The 25,710-nt window shown below is 47.7% G+C and overlaps 1 protein-coding gene across 1 annotated transcript in view; it reads left to right on the forward strand.

The window, feature by feature from the left end:
• Window positions 1-25,710, forward strand: part of RASGRF2 (Ras protein specific guanine nucleotide releasing factor 2) — a gene marked incomplete at its 3' end in the record, with an annotated part of 110,412 nt that overhangs the window by 54,084 nt on the left and 30,618 nt on the right. Inside the window, exons 13-17 of the mRNA XM_008060606.1 lie at window positions 6,819-6,901; window positions 10,875-11,123; window positions 11,872-12,134; window positions 16,053-16,178; window positions 19,052-19,141. Of these exons, the coding sequence (XP_008058797.1) occupies window positions 6,819-6,901; window positions 10,875-11,123; window positions 11,872-12,134; window positions 16,053-16,178; window positions 19,052-19,141 (811 nt within the window). The remainder of the gene's footprint in view (window positions 1-6,818; window positions 6,902-10,874; window positions 11,124-11,871; window positions 12,135-16,052; window positions 16,179-19,051; window positions 19,142-25,710) is intronic.

Below are 25,710 nucleotides of genomic sequence, written 5' to 3' on the forward strand. Positions count from 1 at the left end.
AGTCAGATGGCTGTGTCCTGGGACGCCCAGTGGGAACATGCACTGAAGGGATGGTGCCTGTCCTGCCGAGCCTTGCTCTACCTGGAGGGTGCCTCTTCACTGGCCTCGTTCCCTGTGGGAAGGGTTTCACTAAGGGGAAGTTACCAACATTCATGAAATTGCCATCTCTCCAGTGTGTCGGATCACATCCATTATCACAAGATGTGTCTACTAGATGCTGAACAAGTGTGCTTAATTGACTGTGTATGTGTGAAGATACGGATACAAAATGAGCTAGAAATGCCCCCAACACCCAGCATACTAAGGTGATTTTCATAGTATTTTCCACATATTGCCTGTGTTAGGATTACCTTAGTATTTTTTTAAAATGCAGATTCCTGAACCCACATCCCAGATGCCATTCTAAACCCCTACACTTAACAAGCCCTGTCCTGAGGAGTGAGCTGTCTCCACCTCTAAGTCCCACAGTCCTGCAGTCCAGAATCAATTGTGCAGTTCAGCTCTAGGTGTGCATGTATGGCATTTTTGCTTCTTATCCCATTGATCCCCATTGACTTCTTTCTGTATTCATGTTGGTTTCTTCTATTAGCTCTGTGGAGCCATTAGAAGCTGCATATTATATATAATAGATATAGTCTACCACATTAATTCACCACTTTATAGCTTTTTCTGCACAGTAGAGTACTGAGCATATGGGCTGTCTTCAAGTTTTTGGATTAATACATAATGAGGTGCCAGACTTCTTTGTGCAGGAGTGTTTTACCTTCAAGGGCACTAGGTTGGTGTCAAGGGCCTACTCACCTCCTGGTTTCACGACTCCCTGTTTGACAGATGCCCATAATTGCTTCAGGATATATATATAACCCATCATTGCATTACATCATCAATAAGGTGTCTCGTAACTTCCCCTGAGTCTTGCCAATGTGAGTTCTGTCACTTGTATCACACTTTCTATTAAATGGAAAAGTAGTTTTGCCTCCTAGCGGTTTCATTTTACTTTTCGTAATTACCTATGAGATTGACATTTCTATAATTTATATTTCTTGTCTGTTGATGCCAGATGAATTTTAATTCTTTGGAATTTACAGACCAAGGGAAACGAACATTTTCTTTCCATTCAAATTAGGACTATGTTCTCCAGATTTTGTCTTTTTAATTTTTGTGATTCTTCATTTTTTAAAATCTAAATATTTTTGTGGCTTGATTGGAAGCTACCTTGCTAACATATTGTGCTGTCTTACACTAATCACACGTGACTCTTATTTAAGACAATAGGGTGATATAATCCTAGTTTCACGTGAAGAACTCTGTCCAGCATTTAAGACATTTGGCATTGCCAGGTCTCTCCCTGAAGCTGTAATTTTTAGAAGGAACAGTTTCTTGAATGATTAATCATACTTTCAGCTATACCAGTAAGGCAATAATTTACTGTTGGCGCCTCCAGCGAAACGTGCAAGTGGCTGATGGTCTCCACCAATAATTCTCTCCTTTTAAAAAAAATCTATTTATAGGGAATGATTTGAGACTGCAGATCTGACCATTCATTTCAATAAGTACATTCATTTGTGCTTGCCTTGTGGCTGTGCAAAAAGGCCTATCAGGCAGATTCACTGTAATTATGGGTATTAACTAACATGCATAATTAAAATTCACCTCTGAGCATCTTGGTTTGGGCAGATGTGCCAAAATGCAGACCTGTGTGGACAAATCTGGAGCACCCTGTACTTGCTTTCTCCCTAAAAATAGCTTTTCTGGAATCGATAGGGAATTTTCTACTTTAACATAAAACGGTGAATTTAAAACAAAATTGAATCTAACCTTTCTTCCCATTACTTAAAAGTATTGAGAAGGTAGTAATCATGGTAACATAGTGGGCCACTGACTTTTGACTGGTACACCTTAATTAAGAAAAAACCCATGCAAGGGAAGCCTCATCAATACTGCTCTGAGGGCCTGCGGCACCAATGCACCTGGGCCTTTGTGAGCATGCATGTTCCCAGGTCCCCTTCCTCTACCCTGGCCTTGCACAGGGAGCCAGGCCGCCCATAATGCAGGGTTCTGCCTTTGTTATCCTGCCAATTTCAAGGCTTACTGTAATTCACATAAATTCAATGCGATGTTAAAGATATCTGACATCTGCTTGTTTTAATACATGTATGTTAACTGAGTGAACTATATTTATCTTCCCAGAGCACCATCACTTCTTCCCAACAGCAAGGTACACACTTATGCCATCCATATAAACACTGCACCTGCCCCCCTGCATATGCCCGTATACACATGTGCAGATATAAACTTGTTTGTAGTTTAGCCTTTTTCTAGAATAGAACACTTTCTTCCGGAAGCATCACTCAAAGTCCCTAATGAAAGTGAGAAAAAAAGCAGAATTCTCTGGGTGAAATGGAGCTGGTGCACCCAGCACCCCCAGGGGCCCTGTCTTTTTATATCCCTGCTGTCCCTGAAGCCTGTCTGGGGATGAGGAGTACATTTTGAAAACCACTCCTCTATTATAAATATATCATAGCATGATCTATCTACTTATCTATCTATCCATCCATCCATCCATCATCCATCATCCATCCACCTATCCATCCATCCATCCAGCTCATGAATAAATTAAAGATTGTGTGCCAATCATCAAAGACTTTCTTTATAACTAAAATATGATTTTTCCTTACATGGTCTTTTGAGCTGTGGTTCAGACTACATGTGTATTTTTTTCTCCTGAAACTTGAGTGCAACTAAAAATTCCTTTTTATTCCTATTGAAAATAATTTTAATGCTTCACAAGGAATCAGAAAGACTTATGAATGAGTCCTGACACTGGATAATGAGATGTGCAGAAATGGTCACATAAATTGCTTCTTTTGAACATAAAACATTAATCCCAAGTTCCAGTTCTGGGAGTGTGGAGGACAGAGATGACTAGGTGTCCTCTAGATACAAAGACTGAAATGTTTAACACATAGAATCAGCAAAATAAAAACTTTGTAGCATGTAGGTGATATTGACAGATAGAAAAGGAAATCTCTAGTTGCCAGAAATGACAAGGGAGCTTAGAGCCATAGCAGGAAGCTTGATTGCTGAGGACATGGAGCCTTGAGAAAGACTTTAGACTGGATATTGTCCCAAGTCCTAGGAATATTCACATATAAAGGGCTTGGCTCATTAAAATAGTGGACATTCCAAGCTGAAGCCTGGCCACTGGAAGGCTGTTCCCTCTGTGAAATAAGAAGTTAAGAAACTCTACCCATTGGCCCATGGAAACATAGAAGGAACTTTGTCTTTGTTTTAAGTTCTGAATTTTTAAAACTCTCCTTTAAAAAAAAAATGAATGTATTTTTGGCCTACAGATTTGAAAACCAGATTTATCTTAAAGCTTTCTGCTGCAAATATCTTTAAATTGGCAAAGCAGAGTCAAGTAGATAACTACAGTTTAACCAGAACCCACCTATCTTGAAGTCTCATGAGCACCAAGAGACATATGACAGCCAGCACTGGGGATTACTAAGTGGTTGTCTCACACCTGCACTTATAAAGTGCCCCACTGTGGAATTTGCTCCACACCGGCTCTTCTAGGCGATGAGGCAGATCTGGGGTGATGTGGAAGAGGGCTGGGTGGGGAGACACTGCCCAGACAGGGAGAGAAGGATGGGATGCAATCTACCTCCCTGACTTGCCCAGCTACACCTAGATGTCCTATCCCTAGTGTACCTAAAGCATGAGGATGCCTCGTAGGGATCACAGGGGATGTGGACAGAGGCTGGTGTCTGCAAGACCTATGGGACAGTGTCCTTCCACCTCCTTCACCAACCCAAGCGAACAGCACTATTACCTGCCACAGTCCCAGGATGACAATGTGAGCAGGACAGAGGCAAGGGGATGCCTGGAGACTCAGCCCAGATCCAGTTTACATGGAACCAGGCACAGGGACAGGTACAGAAGGCAATCAGCTGCAGTCACAGCCCTGGGCACAGGAAGCTTGTCCCCATCCTGCACAGGTGGGGAAACAGCAGAGGTTTGCCCCCACTTCCTGGGGTGTCCAGTCCTAGGGAAGGCAGGAGTTACATACACATGTCTAGGAACCCAATAGAGGCACCCCTGGAGATAGGTTCAAGGGCATGTCACACCACACATGCCTATGGTTAGAGTGGGGAGGGGCAGAACCCACTGGAGCTGTGGCACCCACAGCAGGTGTCAGGAATGCAGTTCCCAGGCTGACTCCCCACCACTCTGCTCTTGGGGACCAGAAGGGACCAACAGGAAGGGGTCTCAACACTGACCTACCCAGGAAGTTCTACAGGACTGAAGGTCAGGCAGGGAACATAACCAGCCTCCTCTCCTGGGGGCCCTGGGGTGTAACTGTCCTGGGCTGAGCCAGAGCTTTCTCTCCTGACCCAACATGAGAAGCAAGACTGCCTTACGGACGGTCATCTTTGACTTTCACCTTGCTTTTATCTCTTGGTTTTCTTCAGTATCACATCTGTTTTCATTACTTCTTTCTTCATAGTGTTTATCTGCCCCCTTCCTCCTCTCCCCAAGCCTGCCTCTGGAGGGCAAGTCACTATTGCTCTGCTGACTCCTTGGGTTTCCACTGGCAGCTCCCTCTTTTCTTGTGATATTGCCCTGGGGTCAGTTAGATCTTTCAATGTCAGTGAGCTCTCTAGAGCTGTTTGCAGGCCCTCTGTGGCTTCCCGGAGCCTGGGAGAACCCCAGATTCCGGCTTCCTCCCTGGGCCTGGCTCCCATGGCTCCTGCAGGACTCTCATGTTCCTTCTCCACTGTCTACCCACTTTGAAACAGGGCCTTGCCGTGTGTCTCTATCTGGCTCAGACTTTGCTGTCTTATCAGGGTGTGGCCTTTCTTCAGGTGCTCAAGCATGCTCCCTCCCCACCGTTTCCCCTCGCAGCTTGTCTCAGTGGTGGGAATGCTGCTTGTGTGGCCAGGCTGCTACTCAGACTGGTGGGAGGGTGCCCTTCCACTCCTGCTGCTCAAGATCTATGCGTCCAGGAGGAGGGGGCAGTTTTTATTCACCCGGAGAGGGGTCCTTTCACCCGGAGAGTTTTTATTCAGCCAGAGAGTGTGGTACTATGCTTGGAACCAGCCCAGCAGAGGGGGGTGGCCCTCCAACTACATTCCTTGGAGTCTATTGCAGGGCTGTTTGCCTGGAGTTGTGCTTTTCAACCAGTTCTGGGGGAATTTACACAGAACAGTTTGGTGAAACTGACAGTTGCTTTAAAGATGCTGCTGAGGACATTGATCACTACATCATTCATTACTTTCCTGTATCAGAACCTGTGACAGCGTCTTTCTCTCAGGTCTTAGATGAGGATTAGTTAAACTTCTGCCACAGTGTGAGCTCTGTAGCTGGGCTTGTTGCCTGCTCCAGGGGCCAGTTAATGTGGAGGCCCTACACAGCACGTGTTCTCAACAGAGAGTATGGCTGCCTCTTACTGGCTTTGTTCTTTCTCAAGTCTTGTCCACTTTTCTCATGTGTCCTGACTTTTGCACTAATATATGTGTTTTTGTATCCACCTTGAGGGGACAAGATGGGGTATAAATTCACATATAAGCACATATCACTGAGGTTATATTAGATATTCACCATCACTTATATAAAGCATGACTCCAGTTACTTCCAGATGTGATGGTTTAAGGCAGTATCTCAAAGGGGAACATTATTCCCCTAAGTTGGAATCCTTTATACCTCGTAGTTGAAATGATGACATAAGATGTGAGGAAAACACATTTTTAAGGGAAAAAAAAAAGTCTGAAAATGGCTGATTATGCTAAGTAGCTGAAACAGTCAGGATTCCTGATCTGAAGTTTCTTATGTATATATTCACTCTTGTCTTAGATGCTGGAGTTTAGGGAGGACCTGGTGTGAGGTCACTTTTTAGTTCAGGACTTGTGTGAGGTCACTTCTTTGCGTCATTTAATTTCAGTCACAAAGCACAATGTAGTATCATTGTGACTATGAGCGCTTTTAAATTTTAAGCATAATTTACATTTCTTTTCATTTACCTGTTTTGTTCAAAGGGACTATATATAATTCAAAATAAATTCTTCTGTAAGTCAGATTAATTGTGGAGGGATATTTTACATTGTTAAAGTCCAGCTTAATTAATGAAGGCAGAAAAAATCAGCAGAAGTTTCTAAATTCTCCTCTTAGAAAAGAGAGAAAGATGATACAGAGCTCTAAGCATGCCACAAACAGGAGAAATGACATACTGACCCTCTCCAAACCAACATAATGTCAACAGGAACTGCTAGAGATACTAGTAAATCTGGAAGATGTATAGGCAAAAAACACCCGAGAAGCAGGCACAGAGCTTACTAGTGAGACAGAAGAGGAATCCATCCAAGGACACCATTTCTACCTGGCTACTCCACACCACCCCCTAAGGGGCAGAGAATAGGTATAGCAGGGACAGTCTGGCTAGGAGGGTAAACCCCTTGAGGAGTGTTTGGACTGCCAGGGAATAGTGACCAAGGGATGCTGTGGTCAGAATCCTTGGGAAACACATTCTGGGAAAATAAAGCCCTTGTGTCTGTCCTCAGGTATTTGTCAGGCATTTGGTTGGTGAAGAGTTTTGGTATCTGGATATTGAATCTGTCAAAGTGTAATATTTACCTGCTGATACTGTGTGTGTGTGTGTGTGTGTGTGAGTGAGAGAGAGAGAGAGAGAGAGAGAGAGAGAGAGAGAGAGAGAGGACAGAGGGAGAAAAATTAAAATTGAAGGGCTACAAACAACCCTGGGAATATATGATCTGTCTAGGTTTTCATGTGGGTTGTAATTGTCGATTTCTATTTCACAGTGTGTGGACAATATCCGATGTAATGGTTTGATGACTATAGTATTTGAAGAGAATTCCAAAGTCACGGTGCCGCATATGATTAAGTAAGTGTGAGAATCCTTTCCTTCACATTTTAATCAAGATTAAGTTGGCAGAGAATGTAAAGCCGCAAGTAAAATATTGCTTCAATAGGACTCTGCTTTTTGTTGAGAATGTTCTTGCCAGCAATGCAGTATTCGTGTTATGCAGTTATGAATGATAATATGATGAGAATGGCTTTCCAGATTCACAGCTTACTTTATTACTCATAGCATAGAAAGATGGTTTTCACACTGTTACACATGCCTTCACCAAGGATGAAATTCCATCAGGATGCCCAAGCTCAACATAAAATGTTAGAGCAGTGACTGCTGGATATGTCACAGTCAGGGAGGGACTGAGGCATGGCCACCCACAGGTGTAGCCACCCACATGCATCTTCCAGTGCATGTGAATCCTGTTACTGGAGTTGGCCATCCAGGAGTGTTTGGATTTTGAACACGCCTTCCATGAATTGCGTGGCTCTTCACAGTTTCCTCCACCCCTCAGGTGTGTGACTTTCCAGAGGCCGTGTGCCAAGGGCACCATCCCGCTCCATGTTGGGTTTTTTTTTGGTTTTTTTTTGAGTCAGAGTCTCACTCTGTCGTCCAGGCTGTAGTGCAGTGGCATGCTCATGGTCACCCCAGCATTGACCTGCTGGGCTCAGGCGATCCTTCCGCCTCAGTCTTCCAAATAGCTGTAACTGTAGGCATGGGCTACCACACCCAGCTAATTTTTTGATATATTGTAGAGACGAGGTCTCGCCAAGTTGTCTAGGCTGGTCTCAAACCCCTGGGCTCACGCAATCCTCACTTTGACCTCCCAAAGTGCTGGGATTAAAGGCTTGAGCCACTGCTACCGGCCTCCATGTGGGTTTTAATAGAGTGAACCCTGTAATGGAAAGTAATGGCTAGGAAGCAATGGTTCAGAATGAGAAGTTACATGAGTTACTGTGTGCCAGAGCTGTCTATATTAATGCTATTTCCTGCTATACCTTTTCACACTCAGATTCAGAAATTATTTTGGGAGTATTTTGAAGCTGACCATGTTCATGGTGCTCATTTTCTTCGTTATTTCATTCCAAATTCTAATGTATTTTTAAAGTAGTTCTTTTCATCTCTAAATAAGAAGTGGCTTGAAACTAAGAAAATGTGTGTCTTTTGTGCCTTTTATGTGACTATTTTGAAGCTGAACTGTTTATGTGGAGGCAGTAACTAACATTGATTTTAGAAGGATGGCTTTCCCATTCTGATAGGGATTAACTACGTTAGCATCATCCCAGTGGGATGTAAGTTTAGTAGGGTTTAGTTTAAACACTTACCAATTATTGAAACCAGGTGAAGGCAGATACATAATGCTAGTGCCATCATTGCTACAGGAAGATACAAAATACAGAAGAATGATGGTATTTTATAATGCTAGCCAAGTTTAAAAATATTTTGGGTAGGACCACTTTAAGTACTAGGGCACCAATTCCTTTCCTGTCTAATTTTCTAGGTTCTACATTTAGCATAATATTTTAAACCAGATTATTTAAAAATGTATGATGCTAAGATTAAGTACGAAATATTAAGTCGAAAAGTTGGAAGCTGATTTAATTTTTAAATTCACATCATTGGATTGGAGTTTTCTTATTAATTTTCTACCATAAAAGTCTTAGTTTAATATTTTATAAAAAGACATATGGGGTTTTCATTCTCTTTGAAAGTACTTAGAGTGAGACAGTGTGAAAGTCCAGCTGCTTTAGAACAAGAGTATGTAATCATACAGTGTAGACAGGTCCAGTCAGGCCCTGGGGCAGTGCACACATTCTGCACATGCATTCTGTTGACTTTAAAAATTAATAATAATGAGGCTGGGTGTGGTGGCTCACACCTATAATCCCAGCACTTTGGGAATACTTGAGCCCAGGAGTTTAAGACAAGTTTGGGCAACATACTGAGACCTTGTCTCTATAAAAAATAAAAAAAAAAATTAGCTAGTGTTGTGGTGCCTGCCTGTATTCCCAGCTACTCGAAAAATTGAAGCAGAAGGACCACCTGATCCCAGGCGATCGAGGTTGCATGGGCTATAATCATGCCACTAAACTCCACCCTGGGTGATAGAGTGAGACACCAACTAAAAAAAATAATAGTAGTGAAAAGTTTAGTTTTATGTCATTATTGGGGTGCCCAGGCATGTCTTCTGTCCCTAGGGCAGTTTGCCAGTGTCCGTGTCCCACCTCTTTGCATAAGCTCTGGCAACCAAGACCAGACATTCCTGCCTTTGAGTGTGTGGAGGTGACACTCAAATGAGCTGGGATTGTTCTGCTGGGACAGAGACCCGTATCCTGGGCTGGAAGGATTTTCTAGTAAAGCCAACATCCACAGTTCACGAGGTGTGCACGGAATCCATGGGTCGATTCCTTCTGCTCTCCCAGCCTCACTGAGCCTGCTTATACTCTATCAGGCGAGAGAGGAGGATTTTGCAATTTCTTTTCCTTCTGATGGCTGTGTTCTACCCTAGAGTTTGTGTCTTGCCTTCCTAGGCATTGGTCTTCCTGGCTACACACCATGAAAAAAAAAATCCCAACACTTTTCAGAACTAAAAGAAAAAAAAATTTTCCTCTCATAGCTGTGCTGGGAGTTACTCTGATGGGGCATTACTCTGTCAGCCCCCACTTCCGTGTCCAACTTCCCAATTGTGAAAGATGATTTGGGTTTGATCCTTTGAGACTGCTTTTTAAGTGTTTGCTAAAAAAGAGTTGCTGTTATCACAGGAGACTTAGATAAAGCATTATATATATTTTTTGAGAGTCCCATAGGAAATAAAGTAAATTCTGTTCAGTGACATAAAAATTTCATAATATTTAATTTTTTTTACCTGAAATGAAAATGTTGATGGAGTGCTGGTTGCAGGGTCAGGGAGTTCCCACGGGGTGACTGTGGGTTTTAGATGCTCTTTCAGGCCTGAAGGTAAAGTCCCCCCACACCAAGTGTCTGCTGGAAGTTTTTGAGAGCAGACAATAAGAAAGCTGCAGACTCTCCTTTATTCTAAAGAAAATAAATACAGGACCCCAAATCCTGGACTCATTGATAGGTTGGAGGCCCTCTCACCAGGCCAAGCGCTCTCAACTTCTGACAGGCCTGTGCCCCTTAATCCAGTGGAAAAACCCAGGCTTTGTGGGTCTACTCTGAGCTGCTGCAGTGACAGGAACAAGGGGCCTTGGAAGGGAAGGGATACTCCTGGGTCTGGGTGTCCTCAGGGGAGGCTACTGGGCAGTGGACTCAGGGAGGCCGAGGCAGTGATGGGGCCTTTTGGGAGTGAGGGCAGGTGCTGCAGGTGGCATGGCATGGAGAGTATATTTACCCATGGCTGCTTCTTTAAGGAAGACATTTTTAACATGAAGAATATTAGAAATGTAATGAGAACATACATGTCACACTCACAGCCGCAGATTAAGCAGTGTTTAGAAAATATGTGACCTTACAACACATGGATACACCAGGCAGGATGAAATAGGTGATTAGGTACTAGGGGAAGGGCATTAAGGAAGGCCAGAGAGGCTGGACTTGGGGACACACAGGGAGGGATAATGTGAGCAGACTGGCGTTGCACAGGCATGTGTATACATCACGACCATGTGCGCAGTCAGCCTCCGTGACCACTGACTCTGCTTCTGCAGATTCAGTCAACTGTGCCTTAGAAATATTCAGCCAAAAGAAGTCATATAACAATAAAAAATAATACAGTTTTAAAAATGCTATGTAATGACTTAATGACATTTAACATCTGGATGTTAAGTAGCTGGAGATGATTTAAAGTAGACAGGGAGGCTGTAGGTTCATGCAAATGTGGGGAGAGGGTGGGGGGAGTCCTGGAACTCACCCCAGGAATAAGACCCTACAGCACTCACTGACCCCCAGAGGCTGAGGCACCCCACCCCATGCATGTTCACAACATGGAACCTCAGGCGAGAGGCTGCCTCCTCCTATCACTGTGTCCCTGCCTTGCACGCAGGTCTGATGCCCGTCTCCACAAGGACGACACAGACATCTGCTTCAGCAAGACACTCAACTCCTGCAAGGTGCCACAGATCCGCTACGCCAGTGTGGAGCGGCTCCTGGAGAGGCTGACAGACCTGCGCTTCCTGAGCATCGACTTCCTCAACACCTTCTTGCACACCTATCGCATCTTTACTACGGCCGCTGTGGTGCTGGGGCGGCTGGCAGACATCTACCGGCGGCCCTTCACCTCCATCCCTGTCAGGTGGGTTCCACAGGTGGTGCCCCCAGAAAGCAGGTTCCAGGTTCCCTGCTTGCTTTTGGACAGGGAGCTGGCCTCAGTTTTGTCCCCAGGATGAACAGATCCTGGGCTCCCCGCTTGCCAGGGGATGGAGTGCAGGCCTTAGTCCCATTCCTGGACAAGCAGGTCTCAGGTCTCCACTTGCCTTGAATTAAGTGTCAGCCTCAGTTCTGTCCCCTAGATGAGCAGGTCCTGGGCTCCTTGCTTGCCTTCGGATGGGGCACACCACCTGCACAGGTGGTCAGCAGAGGCTATGGGAGTTCTTAGGGAGGAGGCGAGGGCCCTGTTGTCTCGTAGCTGTTGCCTGCTCGGGGGATATTTGGAAGCTGACTTTAGTGCTTTAGGCTTTCTATTTCTTGACAGTTGTGATTTTCAGACCTTAGTGTGCATAGGAGTCACCTGGGGGTGTCTTGTTAAACTGTGGCTCTACACAGGAGGTTTGGAGAGGAGCCTGAGTTCTGAGTGTCCCACAAGCTCCTGAGAACTGGTGCTGCTGGTCTCTGACCACATTTGTAGCAAGGACTAGATGGGGTCTCAGAAGTGTCCATGCTCCCTTGGGAGGGGTCTCCTTATAGCCTTAGCAGAAGAAAACCCAGTAACAGAGGTAGCATGCTGCTGTGGCCCTTACCTAGAGGATGTGCGTTCTTGAGTGACTTTGGGATATCATTTCCCATGGGCAGAATCTGTGAATGGCTCTTGCTCTTGTTTCCAGGTCACTGGAATTGTTTTTTGCAACCAGCCAGAACAGCAGAGGTGAACACCTGGTGGATGGCAAGTCCCCGCGCCTGTGCCGCAAGTTCTCCTCCCCACCACCACTGGCTGTGTCCCGGACGAGTTCCCCAGTGAGAGCCCGAAAGCTGTCCCTGACATCTCCCTTGAACCCAAGGATAGGCGCTCTGGACCTGACCGCCTCCCCATCATCCGGAAGTCCCACTGCCAGCCACAGCCCCACCGCATCACCTCCACCACATGCAGGTAAAGCCCCTGGTGTGAAGAGGGGAGTGTGTGCACCCTGTGGTGCCAGAGCTGAGTGTCCATGGTGGCACTCCCAGCATGTCCCTGACTTCCCCTTGCAGGCCAGCCAGCTGCCTTCCCATCCCTCTAGGTGCCCAGGTTCCCACTCTACACTTCCTGCTTCTGCACAGGAAGTGAGTGAGTGAGCTCAGGGCTGGCTGAAGGGAGGATTCTTGTCCTCGAGCCCTTGTGGACAAAAGCAAGGTCAATTGTCCACATACTTTCAAGTTCAGCATGTCCGGGTGCTGCTGGACTCCTGGAAGGTGACTGAAGCTGTGACCAGGGGGCTAGAGTGATGTCTGCATGGAAGAAAGTCGAATGCCCCATCCGTGCATTCAGGCCTCCATGTCCTTTAGCCTCCATCTGCTGGAACACCTGTATCTCCTGACCTCTCCCCACCCAGAATGACCTGGCTGAAAGTGCCAAAGCTCCATGTGACAATGGAGGCACAGGGAGGAATATCAAATCGGAGACAGTGCCAGTTGCTATGGTAGCCAGAGAGATTTTTAAAATGTGACTTAGATCACGGGCTTCTCACTTAAATTTCCTGTGACTTTCCATCAAACCTGCAAGAGAGCACATCTCCCCTATGAGACTCGAACCCGCCTCCTCTCAGTCCTGTTCCTCATCTATAAGGCCACAGTCATGGAATTTTCTTTGTGCATCTCAGAAACACCTCAGTGGCTCCTGCCCCAGGGCCTTGGCACGTGTTCCTCCCCTGCCTGCACACTCCCCATGTAATTGTGGGAGCTCAGCGCCTGACCTGTCTTGGTCACTCTGTCCTCCATTTATTGGCCAGGGCCTGACAGGTAGTAACTTTGTGTTAATGAAAGAATGAAGTAAAATATGGAGTAGCTAAACCAGGGTCATATCACCCATCGCTTGAGCCTCCACAACCTTATGCAGTGGGGGCTGGCGGGGGGAGGGGTCCTTGTGCTTTAAACTCCAGTGTTTCTGTAATAAGAGTGCTTTCACAGCCAAATTAGCAAAGAGTTTTCAAAAAACTAATAGCCAATTTGCTGGTTGGTAACAGAATAAGAATTGGGCAGTAAGTCAAATGGTATTCAAGCCTCAGGAAGATAGTGGGGGAGGGAGACCTGGTTTTCCGCCTGCCAGAAGATTCTGTGTTTCTGGCTTAGCTCAATTAAGTCAGCTTTGGGTGGAATGCTCACTGGGATCTTAGCTGGAGTGGCTGTCTTCATCAAATCAGCACCTTTAAGTAAGAAACCCTTTAAATCGACATGTTAACAGCTAAGGGAGGAACCAGGAGATCATTAGCAAGTTATAGTACAGCCAGCCTCGGTGACACTGTGGCAGGTCTTCTGGGCTTGTGAAGCTGCACAGGCTGACACACGGTGGGGTCCTAGCCATGCCAGCCTTGGGAGCTGCAGAGGGAATAGCCAAGGAGCTCATCTCCAACCTCCTCTTGAGCCTGGAAAGTGCCAGAGTTTTCCAGAATGCGAGGTCCTTCTGCCCTCCTTGTTTACTGGAGACATCTGGAGATCAGTGCGCACTCTTATTTTGAGTTAGGAAAGCTTTAGGAAGGAACATCTCAGAGCCCAACACCTGTGGCTGTGAGGTCGTGTTGTGATGCGGGATTGCGGTAAGGATGCAGGAGGGCATGTGCCACAGAGTCTGCTATGGTGGACGATGACACCTTAGTCCTTGCTACCCAGTCATGTGTACATAGAGACGCAGCATGACTGCATGGGCAGGTGATGCCTGGGATGTGGACAGAGCTCTGGGAGTGGAAGGCCCGGGGAGCACACCTGGTTCTACAGAATTGAGATGTGTCTGATATGAATCAAGGAAAATAGATGGTGGTTAGGAGGAGATGGGGCAACTATCTGGGCACGGAGGACATGTGAGCCCAGAGGCTGGGTGGCCACCATGGTACATGTCCCTGAGGCAGGAGGCCCTCTTGCTTCTAAGGGACAAGCTGTAGGCAGCCTTGCAGTGCAGGTCTTGCAAGCAGTCTCCCAAGGACTCTGGGCTTCAAGTAAACTCAAAACCCATTCTCCTAAAGAACCTTTCTCCTCCGTCCTAGCATTTTCACAATTTTCAAGTGTGTAGCTCAGCAGTGTTGAGGACATTCATGGTGTTGTACAACAGAGCTCTAGAAGTGTCTTATCTTACAAACCGGAAGCTACAAGCTTAACTGTCTCTGCCTCCCTATTCCCTCAGGACTCTCGGGCCTGCCTGCTCTCACACACAGTGCAGTTCAGTGCAGTTGCTGACCAAGGACTTTCTTGCTTTCCTCAGATGCCTGAAGGACATCTGAGATTCCGCTGCTCCCACAGAGCAGATGCTGCCATCGCCGGGCTTTCAGGGAGCTATTTAGAGAATAATAAAACTCACAGCTAAGCACTGATTTTTCTGTCTGCATCCTGCATCGTTGCCAGTTTTACAGTAATTATGTCATTCAGGGAAAGAGTCTCACCATCTCCCTTCCTTGGCCCCTTTGTGGCTCAGAAGAGCAAAACTGTGACTATTTCTAAGGGGTAGATCATATGGGGTGTAAAAATGGCTGTATATGAAGTCATCCGACACTTTGTGGAATTTGCTGGTGAAACCTTGAATGGACAGCAGATAAGGTCATTCTGCTGCTGAGATTCACAGGGAACAAGGGAACATGACACTGACTCTTGTCAGTGGGAGTTGAGAGGCCCAAGGAAAGAGAGATGGAGGAACCATGGGAAACTAATTAAATTTTTGTAATGTTTTTCCTTGAAGGCATGCATAAAGTTGTAGTTCTGCCTGCTTGATAAATCAATGGAGAGGCATAAAAGCATCATTTTCAAGGCCAGGGTGTGACCCTAGGGTGTCGTGTGTTTGATTCTGGAGAGATGAGCAGCAGTGAGGAGGCTCAGGCCATCTAAGGCCCTGTGGTTCATGAAAAAATGTTCATTCACTTCCTGCTGACTTGTAGCCCTAGCTCAGAGGAACCAAGAGGGTTTTTTGGGAGGATGAAAATGCTCTGTCTGTGTTGTTCAGTACTGCAGTCACCAGCTACATATGGTCCTGAGCCAGTGACATGTGGCCGGTGCAAGGGGGGGTTGAAAGGTTTTTGTTGTTGTTGTTGTTTGTTTGTTTGAGATGAGGAAAAACATTACAAAAATTTAATTAGTTTCCCACAGTTCCTCCATCTCTCTTTTCTTGGGCCTCTCATCAACTCCCACTGACACGAGTCAGTGTCACGTTCCCTTGTTCCCTGTGAATCATGATGGCAGAATGACCTCCTCTGCTGTCCATTCAAGGTTTCACCAGCAAACTCCACAAAGTACCTAGATTGCCCAGGCTGGGTTCAGGCAATCCTCCCCGCTCGGCCTCCCAAAGTGCTGGGATTACAGGCATTAGCCACCACATCCAGCCAGGAAACTGAAACATTAGTTTTAGTTAACATAAATTTTCCTAGCCACATGTGGGTAGTACTGCTGTTTTATACAGTGCTACTCAAGATTCTTAGGAGCCCTCGAGCTTCCTGGGGCCCTCACTGATAGAGATTCAGACTTTGGTTGACTTGAAAGGGTGACCCAGGCATAGAAGTCCCTGTTTTGATCTTAGTTTGATTTATAGCCTGAGAAATCCTTGTTCCCACACCAAGAAAGCAGACACACTCTAAGGGCGGGGCCCACTGCATCCTCCTGTCCTTTTTAGCATCAACTGTTATGTCAGACAGAGGGCCTGGCAAGGGTCGGCAGGGTTAACAGAATAGTGGGAGGAGATCCAGGTGTGGACTTAATGTGTTGTCCTGGACTTGGCTTCCCATGTGAACCAACATGAGACGCAGTCAACTTTCATGAGCTTTATTCCATGCATGACTGACACGTGGCTCTTGGATCTGTAGCCTGGTTGCTAACGTATGATATCTTCACACAGCTGTCCAGGAGCCTGCACCCACTGACCGTGCAGGAACAGAGAACTGCCCCACTGCTGATGCTGCAGAGCTGTCACCTGGCAGGTCCCCGTCAACCCCCCGGCACCACCGCTACCGCCAGCCTGGAGGTGAGAGCCTGGGAGGACTTAGAACATAAGGCGGAAAATGATGTCAGGCCTCCCAGTCTCTCCTTTGCCTGTTTCACTCCCAGACACTTTTTATTCTTAGCATGAAAATCAATTGGGTGCAAATACAGTTAGCCCCATGCATCTGTGGGCTCGACCAACCCCCACAGAAAATATTTGGAGGGTGGAGAGTGGGAGAGGGTGACTGACCACATACAGACTTATTGTTCTTGTCATTATTTCCTAAACAACACAGTGTAACCACTGTTTCCATGGCATCTATGTGGTCCCATAAATAATTTGGAGGTGACTTAAGGTACACAGAGGTTGTTGCAGGTTTATGTAAGTACCACACCATCTTACACCAGGGACTTGAACACCTGAGGACCTTGGATCCAAAGGAGGTCCTGGAACCAGCCCCTCATGGGCACCAAGGGATGACAAGCAGGGGGGCATTAATGACCAGAGCATATGACCTGGTCCAGGCAGTGCCTGTTTGGTCCCATCCTTGTGCTCACTTTGTGAGTGATGTGAATCCACAGGCTCGTCCTTAGATGACTAGAAGTGTGGCTCTAACAGAACATTCCCCAGTGCTGTGACCTTCCCATGATTACCGACGTGGTTTGTGTAGACAGACTCACCGGGAACACTGGGATTTAGGATGCCTTGTTAATAAACAATACTGTTTCATCTAAAATAAGGTCCATTGCATAGGGCCATGGCCACCATTATTGCTAGGGGGTAGAAACTGGCTATTTTCTTGAGAAAAATCGAGAAATTTTCTCAATATATAGTTAGGAAAATTGTAAAGTATCGCCACTAATTTGTTTTGGAATACAGCAAATGTCCTCTAGTTGGAGAAAATCAATCCCAGCAGAAGGTAAAATCTTTTGATTATCTCCTCGTTCTCCCCACTGCTCAGTTAAATCCGTCCAAGTGACAGTGGCTTTGAAATGTTTGCCTCTTTCTTCTCAAGGCAATTATTTCAAGCCAGAAAAGAATATTACACAGTTGTAAAGCTAGGTTCACCCTGCATGCCCTGAGTGAGCTATGAAGGCATTTTTGACCCTTGCGCTTATGCCTCCAGTGGGTTACAAGGGACAGAGTATGTGTTTCCAGGGAGCTGTCTGTGTCCGTCTGTGGCCTCCTGCTCAGTGGAAGCATTGTCAGCGACATCAGCTCCGAGAGCGGCAGAGGGGTCTGGGCAAGGCTGTTGTCCAATTTTCCCTGATAGACGCCAGCTCTTGGGGCTTCCAACCCTGGCCTGCTGTGGGTCACTCTGCCATGGGTGGTTCTGGTAAATACAGGTGATGGTGAGAACTTCCCAGCTTGTCACAGGGTAGCTACGGGCCCAGTCAGATCCCTCCATTGCTCACAGAACTTCAGTCAGTACAGTCTTGGCAACTCCCTTGACATTGTCACCTAAGACAGACCCCTCAAGTCCACAGTCACCAGGTTAGGCACCAAGGCCAGGAGATGAGACCTTCAAGGAGAGCATCAGTTCTGTTATCCTTGGTGCTATTATTAGAGCTCTGCTCCATGCCCTCTCATCTGTTCACATTCACACGTAACATTCTAATTCACACGAGGGTCATCTGGAAGTCCTTATCATCCTGTTTTTGGATTGACTGAGTTCATTGTTTCTTTCCCGCCATGACTGAATCATAGATACAGGGAGGCTCAGGAAGGAGGTTGAAACCTGTGAAAACACAGAGCCTCCTTTGGGGGCTGTCCTATGTCTTCTCCCTGACTGCTGAAGCAGTCTGGTGGCTGCCTCTGCCACTTATCCCAAGCCTGGAGTAGACTCTGCAGGAAGGGAAAGCAGAAGCCAGGGTATGCACTCAAAAGGGCCGTTGGCAGCGTTGGACCCTCATTTGTGTGTTTATTTATTCTAAGCATGACTGTGCGATGTTAGGGCCAAGTAAGGAACACCCCCAGCTCAGAGTCGCAGTGAACCGTGCTCACCAGAGCCCGAGCAGGGAAGCTAGTGAGGTTGGCCCTGTGTGGCCAGGCACCATGTAGAGGCATGGTTGGAGGTGAGGCTCCCCTCATGAGCCCATCCTGCCTGGAGGTGCTGTGAGAAGGAGATCCTGTCACCAACAGGATGGTGTGTCTTTTTCATAAACTATTTTTTGTATTGAGATATAGTTCGTATGTCATACAATCGACCCTTTTAAAGCACAAAATTCAGTCATTCTTATATATTTACAAGGTTAGGCACCACAACCTCTATTTAATTTTTATCACCTTAAGAGAAACCTTGGCCCCTGCAGCGGTCACTCCCTGTGCCTGTCCCCTTTGCCTTAGCCACCATGCGTCACTCCCCACACCTGTCCCCTTAGCCCTAGCCATCAATAGTCACTCCTTATACCTCTTCCCCCAGCCCTGGCCACCACGAGTCACTCCCCATACCTGGCTCTCCAACCCTGGCCACCATAAGCCTGCTTTCTCCATTGATCTGCCCATCCTGGACATTTCATAAAAAGAAAACCATACAATTTGTGACCTGTCATGTCTGGTGTCTCCCCAAGCACGATATTTCCCCAGTTCACTTATGTTGTTGCCTGTGTCATGACTTCATCCTTTTTGTGGCTGAATAAGCTTCCTGTGTTTTTGCTAATCATGTTGTCAGCTGATAGGCACATGTTTGTTTCTGCCTTGTGGCTGCTGTGCACCAGCCGTTGTGAGCATCCACATCCACACTTTGCTTACCCAGCAAGTGGACCCACAGATACACAACTCATTTGCCTGGTCACAAGGATCAGACAAGGCATTTAACCCACGCTGCCCTCCAGGGCAGGGGTAAAAACAAGTTTTTTCACTACAAATGCTATCCATTCCTCACCACTGCATGTCCTTTCTTTTTAAACAACCAGGACAGACGGCTGACAATGCCCATTGCTCTGTGTCACCTGCCTCTGCGTTTGCAATTGCCACGGCCGCAGCAGGACATGGGAGTCCACCAGGTGAGTGGGGTGCTAAGTCAGATACATGGCAGTGGACACTGAGCCAGTGGCCATGACTACTGGCGTCATGATGATAGCTGGAAAGCTTAGTAAGAATGTAGATTCCAGGCTCCTATTCCAAATCAGTTGTAAAGACTGTCTCTTAAACAAGCATCTTCAGAAATCCTGTCACTTGTGAACACACAGAGGACATTTTGTTGAGTAGAATAAACCAGGCACAGAAAGACACATACGACGTGATCTCTCTTATTGTGGATTCTGAAAAGTTGAGAGTAGGGGGCTGGGGCGGGGAGGGGTGGCAGGGAGATGTTGGCCGAGGGCGCAAGGTCTCAGCTAGATGGGAAGGGTGAGCTCTGGAGACCTTGCACAGCTGGTGACCATGGCTAGAAATAGTGCCCTGCCTGCCTGAAATTGAGATGTCAGATGTTCTCACATGAGAAATGGTCCGTGTGTGAATGGTGGATGTTCATGGGTTTGATGCCATCATTCCTCGCCATGTGCATGCATCCAAGTAGCTCATGGTACCCATGGGTACATACAATAAAAACCAAACAAGTGCTTCAGGTGTGACTCCCTGGGGTGTGCAGTTCCCACTCCTGAGTATTCTGTACAGAGGAGGGTGACCATCCTTTCCACTTGTGTGGCATCCTGCAGTCTCCCACCGTGGGGCTGGGGCTCCTGGTTACATCCACAGGGTGACAGAAGCCTCAGTGGAGGAGGCTTCTGTAGACCGACTTGGGCATTTCCGGCGTTTCCAACCCCTGTTGGGGCTGCTATCGGGCGATTCTCAGGGCAAAGAAGTACTCAGGGCAAAAGCACAGGATTTTAACAGATGAAAGTCTGTTCGTCATCTCACTCCTCTCCTCTCACTTGCAAGGAGGACGTTGTGTTACGGTACATTCGCAAGTGACTTAAATGGCCTCGGTGCCATGTCTTCACCTACTTTAGCCTGTGGGCTTCTGTCCTTATGTCTGTAGACCCTGAGAGGTGGTGTGCTTTGCTGTTAACCATTTCCACCAGCCAAGGAGCCTTTTCTGAAGCCTCTGAACCTATGTCCACAGGGTAATGAGCAGGTGTTATCTGGGTGATTTCTTTCTAACTTAAAGAAATATGCTCCATCGTGAAGGTGAATGCCATGGCAATGCCCATTTTGTATATTATGATACATATTATTTTATGTGTTCCATCTAGACAAAAACTTTGCAGATGGACCACATTCCACTTCTTCAACATCTTGGATGATGCCCCATTGGATCGGCATGTCCTTTGCCCCAAATACTTTTAAACCTTCCCCCAAACGTCCCATTGGCATGAGAGAAAAGAGCCTATCACAGTCATGATATTGACATCTTGTCGATGCAGTTGACCTCTGTTATGGACCTCACTGAACAATAGCGAACATTTGGGGATTAATGGGGCCTTTGGCACACCCTAGGCAGAGCTGGTGTCCACTGTGATCTTCTGTCCTCCCTTCTCATAAGTGGGTCTCTCTTTCACAAAAGCGGAATCCAAGAGTACCCTTGGTTTATAGTTACATATGATTTTGGGGAAATCATTTGGGGGCCATTCCAGCTGAGCCATCTCCCACTTGCTGGAGACTGGGAAGGCCCTTTCCTCACCTGAGAGTGTGGTGCAGGGTGACCTGTCCCGTGTGCTGGAAGGAGCCACGATCTGACCAGCTTGGCCTTGTGTGTTGAGCCACAAGGAAAATGGAACCCCGCAGCTGAGTCTTTCCTGCTCCCTGGAATCTGCATCCTATGACCTGTCTTCCTCACCTCCCCATAGTAACACCACCATGGAAGGCTCTAGAAGTCACTGTTCAGAGCTGCCATCAGTGTGCTTTAGACGTTTGGTAGGCTTGGGTGGGCATAGCTGAGGCTGTCAGGAACAGAGTGACCTGACCCTGGGCTGCAGGTGGATTTATTCCAGTGCTGCTGGTGCCTGTTGGGTGACTGGAGTGCAGGGCTGGATTTCAGGAATAAAGACAAGAAGGGCTTGGGTTCGGTGGCCTGTGGTTATATGTAAGGCTGCAGGCAGCACACGATCAGTCTCAGGGGCCAGTGACAGTGAAAAGGGGTCATTCAGAGAGAAGACCAGGGTGCTCTGGAGCTCAGCCCCTTTGTGGAGCCAGCCCCAAGGGATCATGCCTGCCAGAGAACTGGGTGAGGACAGTGTCCTCAGGGGACTCAAGGAGAGCTGGGAGAGGGCTGGTGTCCTCGGGGGACTTGGGAAGAATGAGAGAGGACAGGTGTCCTCAGGGGACTCAGGGAGCACTGGGAGAGGGCAGGTGTCCTTGGGGGATTCAGGGAGAACTGGGAGAGGACAGGTATCCTCGGGAGATACAGGACTGGTGTCCACAGGGGACTTGGAGGGAATGGGAGAGGATGGTGTCAGTCAGGGGACTCAGGGAGAATGGGAGGGGGTGGTGTCCTCTGAGGACTCAGGGAGAATGGGAGAGGACAGCTGTCCTCAGGAGACATGGGACATGCTGGGAGGTGAGGGGCAAGGGTACTCACTTGTAAGCAGGGGCACATTGTGATGTCTGGGGGCAGATGTCAGGGAAGGGGTTACAGCTCAGAGTCTTCTCCTTCAACGCCCTTTGCATCCCATCTGTGAGTCGTGAATTCCCACCTTGATGTAGATTTGCCAGAGCCAGTGTGGCCCAAGCACTGAGGAGGCTGGTGATGTCGACCTTGGCACCTGTTCTCTCCTCCCTGGGGCCTCCCTGCTGCTGTCCCTGTGACAGACCTACTTGGAGGCACTGCTTGGTTTGTCCCAGCCAGAGGTGGAGACAGGGCCCACTGGCTCTGAGGCTGCAGAGCAAGATCCATGTGACAGACCTCGTAAGGAAGTTCTCAAGATCCCCATACCCATCAAAATGCACGACTCCAGGCTGAAACGGTGCCTGAGACCCTGTCTTCATGCACTTCAGGCATCTGCATGTGGACCCTTTGTCACTAATCACAACTTAGTGATTTTCTTATGAAAGGAAAAGGAATTTCAATTTAACAAGGCATGGGCAGGGAAGCTTCTTTGCAGAGACCAAGATGAGATGCTCCTGCCAGGCCCTGGGATTTTGCCTGTAAGAGGTGGCCCCGTATGTAGGGTGGCCCAGGTGTGAGGGAGTGGCTCAGGCATGTGTGGGATGTCCTGGGCCTGTGGAGAGACCTGGGTGTGTGTCAGGAGGCTCAGGGCATGTTTGGAGTGTCCTGGGCATGTGTGGATGTCCTGGGTGTGTGCGGGGTGTCCCAGGTATATGTGTGTATGTGGTCACCAGGCATGTGTGGGTGTTCTGGGCATGTGTGTGGTGTTCTGGGTGTGTGTGTTTCCCGAGCATGTGGGGGGTGTCCTGGGCATGTGTAGGATGACCCGGGTATGTGTGGGGCGACCCGGGAATTTGTGGGGTGTCTCAGGCATGTGTGGGAAGTCCTGGGCATGTGTAGGTATCTGGGCATGTGTGGACTGTCCTGGGTATGTGTGGGGTATGCTGCATTTGTGTGGGGTTTCCTGGGCATGTGTGAGGTGTCCCAGGCATATGTTGGTATCCTGGGTGTGTGTGGGATGCCTTGGGCATATGTGGGTGTCACGGCATGTGTATATATGTCCCGGGCATATGTGGGGTGTCCCAGGCATGCATGGGGTGTCCTGGGCACGTGTGAGGTATCCTGGGCATATGTGGGCTGTCTTGGGCATGTGTGATTTGTCTCAGGCATGTGTGGGTGACACAATGTGTGTGCCTATCCTGGGCATGTGGCGTGTCCCTGACGTGTGTGTGTGTCCCAGGCATGTGTAGGTGTCTGGGCATGTGTGTGTGTCCCAGGCGTATATGGGCATCCCAGGTGTGTGTGGGTATCAGACCGTGTGGAGAGGCCTATGCTGCCACTGGGCCTATGCCTGCTTCTTTCCTCATATGCTGGAAAGCCAGGGTTCTCCCTCTTGTTTGGGGGCCTGGTGCCTCCCTTTCCAGATGGCAGGTCTCTTCTTCCCTATCCCATGTCCTCTGCCTTCCCGAATCAGTTCACCCAGAGGACCCACCTCCCACTCCTCACTGCAGGATTTCACTTCTGTGACTGTGAGGGGCCTGTCAGGTGGCTGCAGGAACTTGTCTGGAGCCACAGATGCTCTCCTGCCTGTGGCATTTGTCCTGCTTCCAGGGCTGCCCCTCCCTGCGCTGGTAGCTATCTCTGGAAGGCCCATTCCTCAGGAGGCAGTGCTGGCAGAAGGGCACCATCCCATGCTTCCAGTTTAGCCTCCACCCCTTCAGGCACTCTCTATTCGCCCTGGTTCTCAGCATTTTCCACTGTTTGATGTTCTATGTTTTACGAATTTATCTTGCCTGTCATCCATTTCTCCAAGGAGATCTAAGATCCTTGAGGGCAGGATTCTTGTCTGTCTTATATATGGCATCATTCCCAATATCTAGAATAGTATTGTACACACAGCAAATGATCAGTAAGTGCTGCTGAATGAATGACTGGATGACTGAATTCTCATACTTGTAATATGGAAGACTGTGCAGAGAAAAAAAACACTTTGCACGTCCATATGCTTACGGTGCTGTGGTGATTTTAAACCATGGAGTGCCATCATTTTTCCAGGGCAAGAGGGCTTTGTGTAACCTCCCTGACTGACCCAGGAGGTGTTGTTGGTCCCCTCACATTGGCAGGCAGCCTCTGAGTGTCTCTTTCGCTTAGTGCCACAGCCTAAGCCTCACACATGTGGCTCCCAGGTGAACCTGCTGACTTGGTTTTCAGCTGATATGAGACCTGCTTTACACTTGTGAGTGGAGGGTCCTTGGACATGCCTGGACCAGAGTCTGGGGTCACCGTAAACATTTGCTGCCAGTCAGAACACAAGCTCTCACTGAGCTGCCAAAGTCTCATACTATGCCATTAGTGAGAATGGATTTTGTGTTGCCATCAACCCCAGGACAGGGCTTGCTTCCTCTCCACAGAAGTGCCATCTTCGAGCTATAGGCCATACCAGGACCCGGAATTTCTGGGCTCAATGCCTGTGCAATTTTGGGAATACACCTCAAGGAAAAATTGTAAAAGTACCAAATATAAATGCTTAGGGCCCCCAAAACTCCCAGGCTTAAGATGGGCCCTATAGACTGAGAGGCTCTAGCGTAGGCCTCTCTGGTTTCCCGGGAGACCTACCTTTGAGTCCCACCCAGATAACTTTTGGAATCATAGCAGCTACAGGTATGCTATAAGCTGGGAGTGGGGGTGGGCCACCTGTGGTCGTCAACAGCCATCTTTCTTCTGAGTTAGTCTACAGTCAGATGACAGGACAAAAAATAGCAGAAATGCCATCAGTTAAAATACCAGCTGGCCAGGGCTTCACACACAAGCCCATGGAGATGAGTGGGGTCGTGGGTAGGGGGTACAGAGCAGGGTGACACCTATCATCACCTGATTTCCTTCCCAGTGTCACACAGGCCCATTTTCTGTGGTAGGCTCTAACTCTGTACAGTGTAGACTGAGACAAAGGACAGTTGAGGGATTCCTGGGTACCACCATAAGGGCTGAAGTGTGCTTGCAAGCTGCTCACATTTGAGAGCTTGGCCTTCCCATCAGCTGATCAGTGGATACTGAAAATGTGGTATAAATATACCAATACTACTCAGTCACAAAAAGGAATGAAATAATGTCTATTGCAGCAACCTGGCTGGAATTGGAGAACATCATCCTAAGTGAACTAAGGCAGTAATGGAAAACCAAACACTGCCAGTTCTCACTTATAAGTGGGAACTAAGCTAAGGGTCTGCAAGGGTGTAGAGAATGGCATAATGGACACTGAAGACTCAGAAGGGGGAGGGGGAAGAGGGTAGGGATGAAAAATCACCTATCAGATACCATGTGCACAGGTGGAGTGATGGGTACAGTTAAAGCCCAGACTGCTTCACCACTATACAAAGCATCCATGTAACCAAAAACCCTAAAGCTATTGAAATAAATAAATTTTAAAAAATAAAAAAAAGAGCTTGGCATAAAGCAGAAATTAAAAAGTGCGCGTTTCCAACAGCTGCTGGTGAGGAGGTGCAGGTGTGGCTGGATGTAAGCGTGACATGAGAGAAACGCAAGTTCAGTGAACAGACATGAATCCCCTTGCAATGCACATTGTACGCCTGAGGGAGGATAATTATAGGGTCTGTGCGGTGATCTAAGATGTGAATGTGCGGGGAGGCTTGTTGTCAAGGGGTAGAGGCAGTGGTGGTGGAGGGGACCCAAGCAGCTCTCGGATCTATGAGCAGATCACATGCTTGCATCCTGTGCCAGTCCAAGCATGAACCAGCACAGGAATGGTGGATGCATTCATGGGAGAATTAATGGCACTGTGACAACTTAGAGGTTAGTGTGTCCTTCACTGGTGATTACCTGGCACTTGTAAAGGAGATATTTCATAATTTGTCTTCTCTGCTATAAAACCAGCCATGCCAGCCAGGCTCAGTGGCTCAGCCTGTAATCCCACGCCTTTGGGAGGCTGAGGTGAGTGGATTGCCTGAGCCCGTGGGTTCGAGACCTGCCTGGGCAGCGAGACCTCATCTCTACAATAAATCAGAAAAT

The sequence above is a fragment of the Carlito syrichta genome, unplaced genomic scaffold (assembly GCF_000164805.1).
Source record: "Carlito syrichta isolate Samal-C Ts95f unplaced genomic scaffold, Tarsius_syrichta-2.0.1 Scaffold304668, whole genome shotgun sequence".
NCBI lineage: Eukaryota > Metazoa > Chordata > Mammalia > Primates > Tarsiidae > Carlito > Carlito syrichta.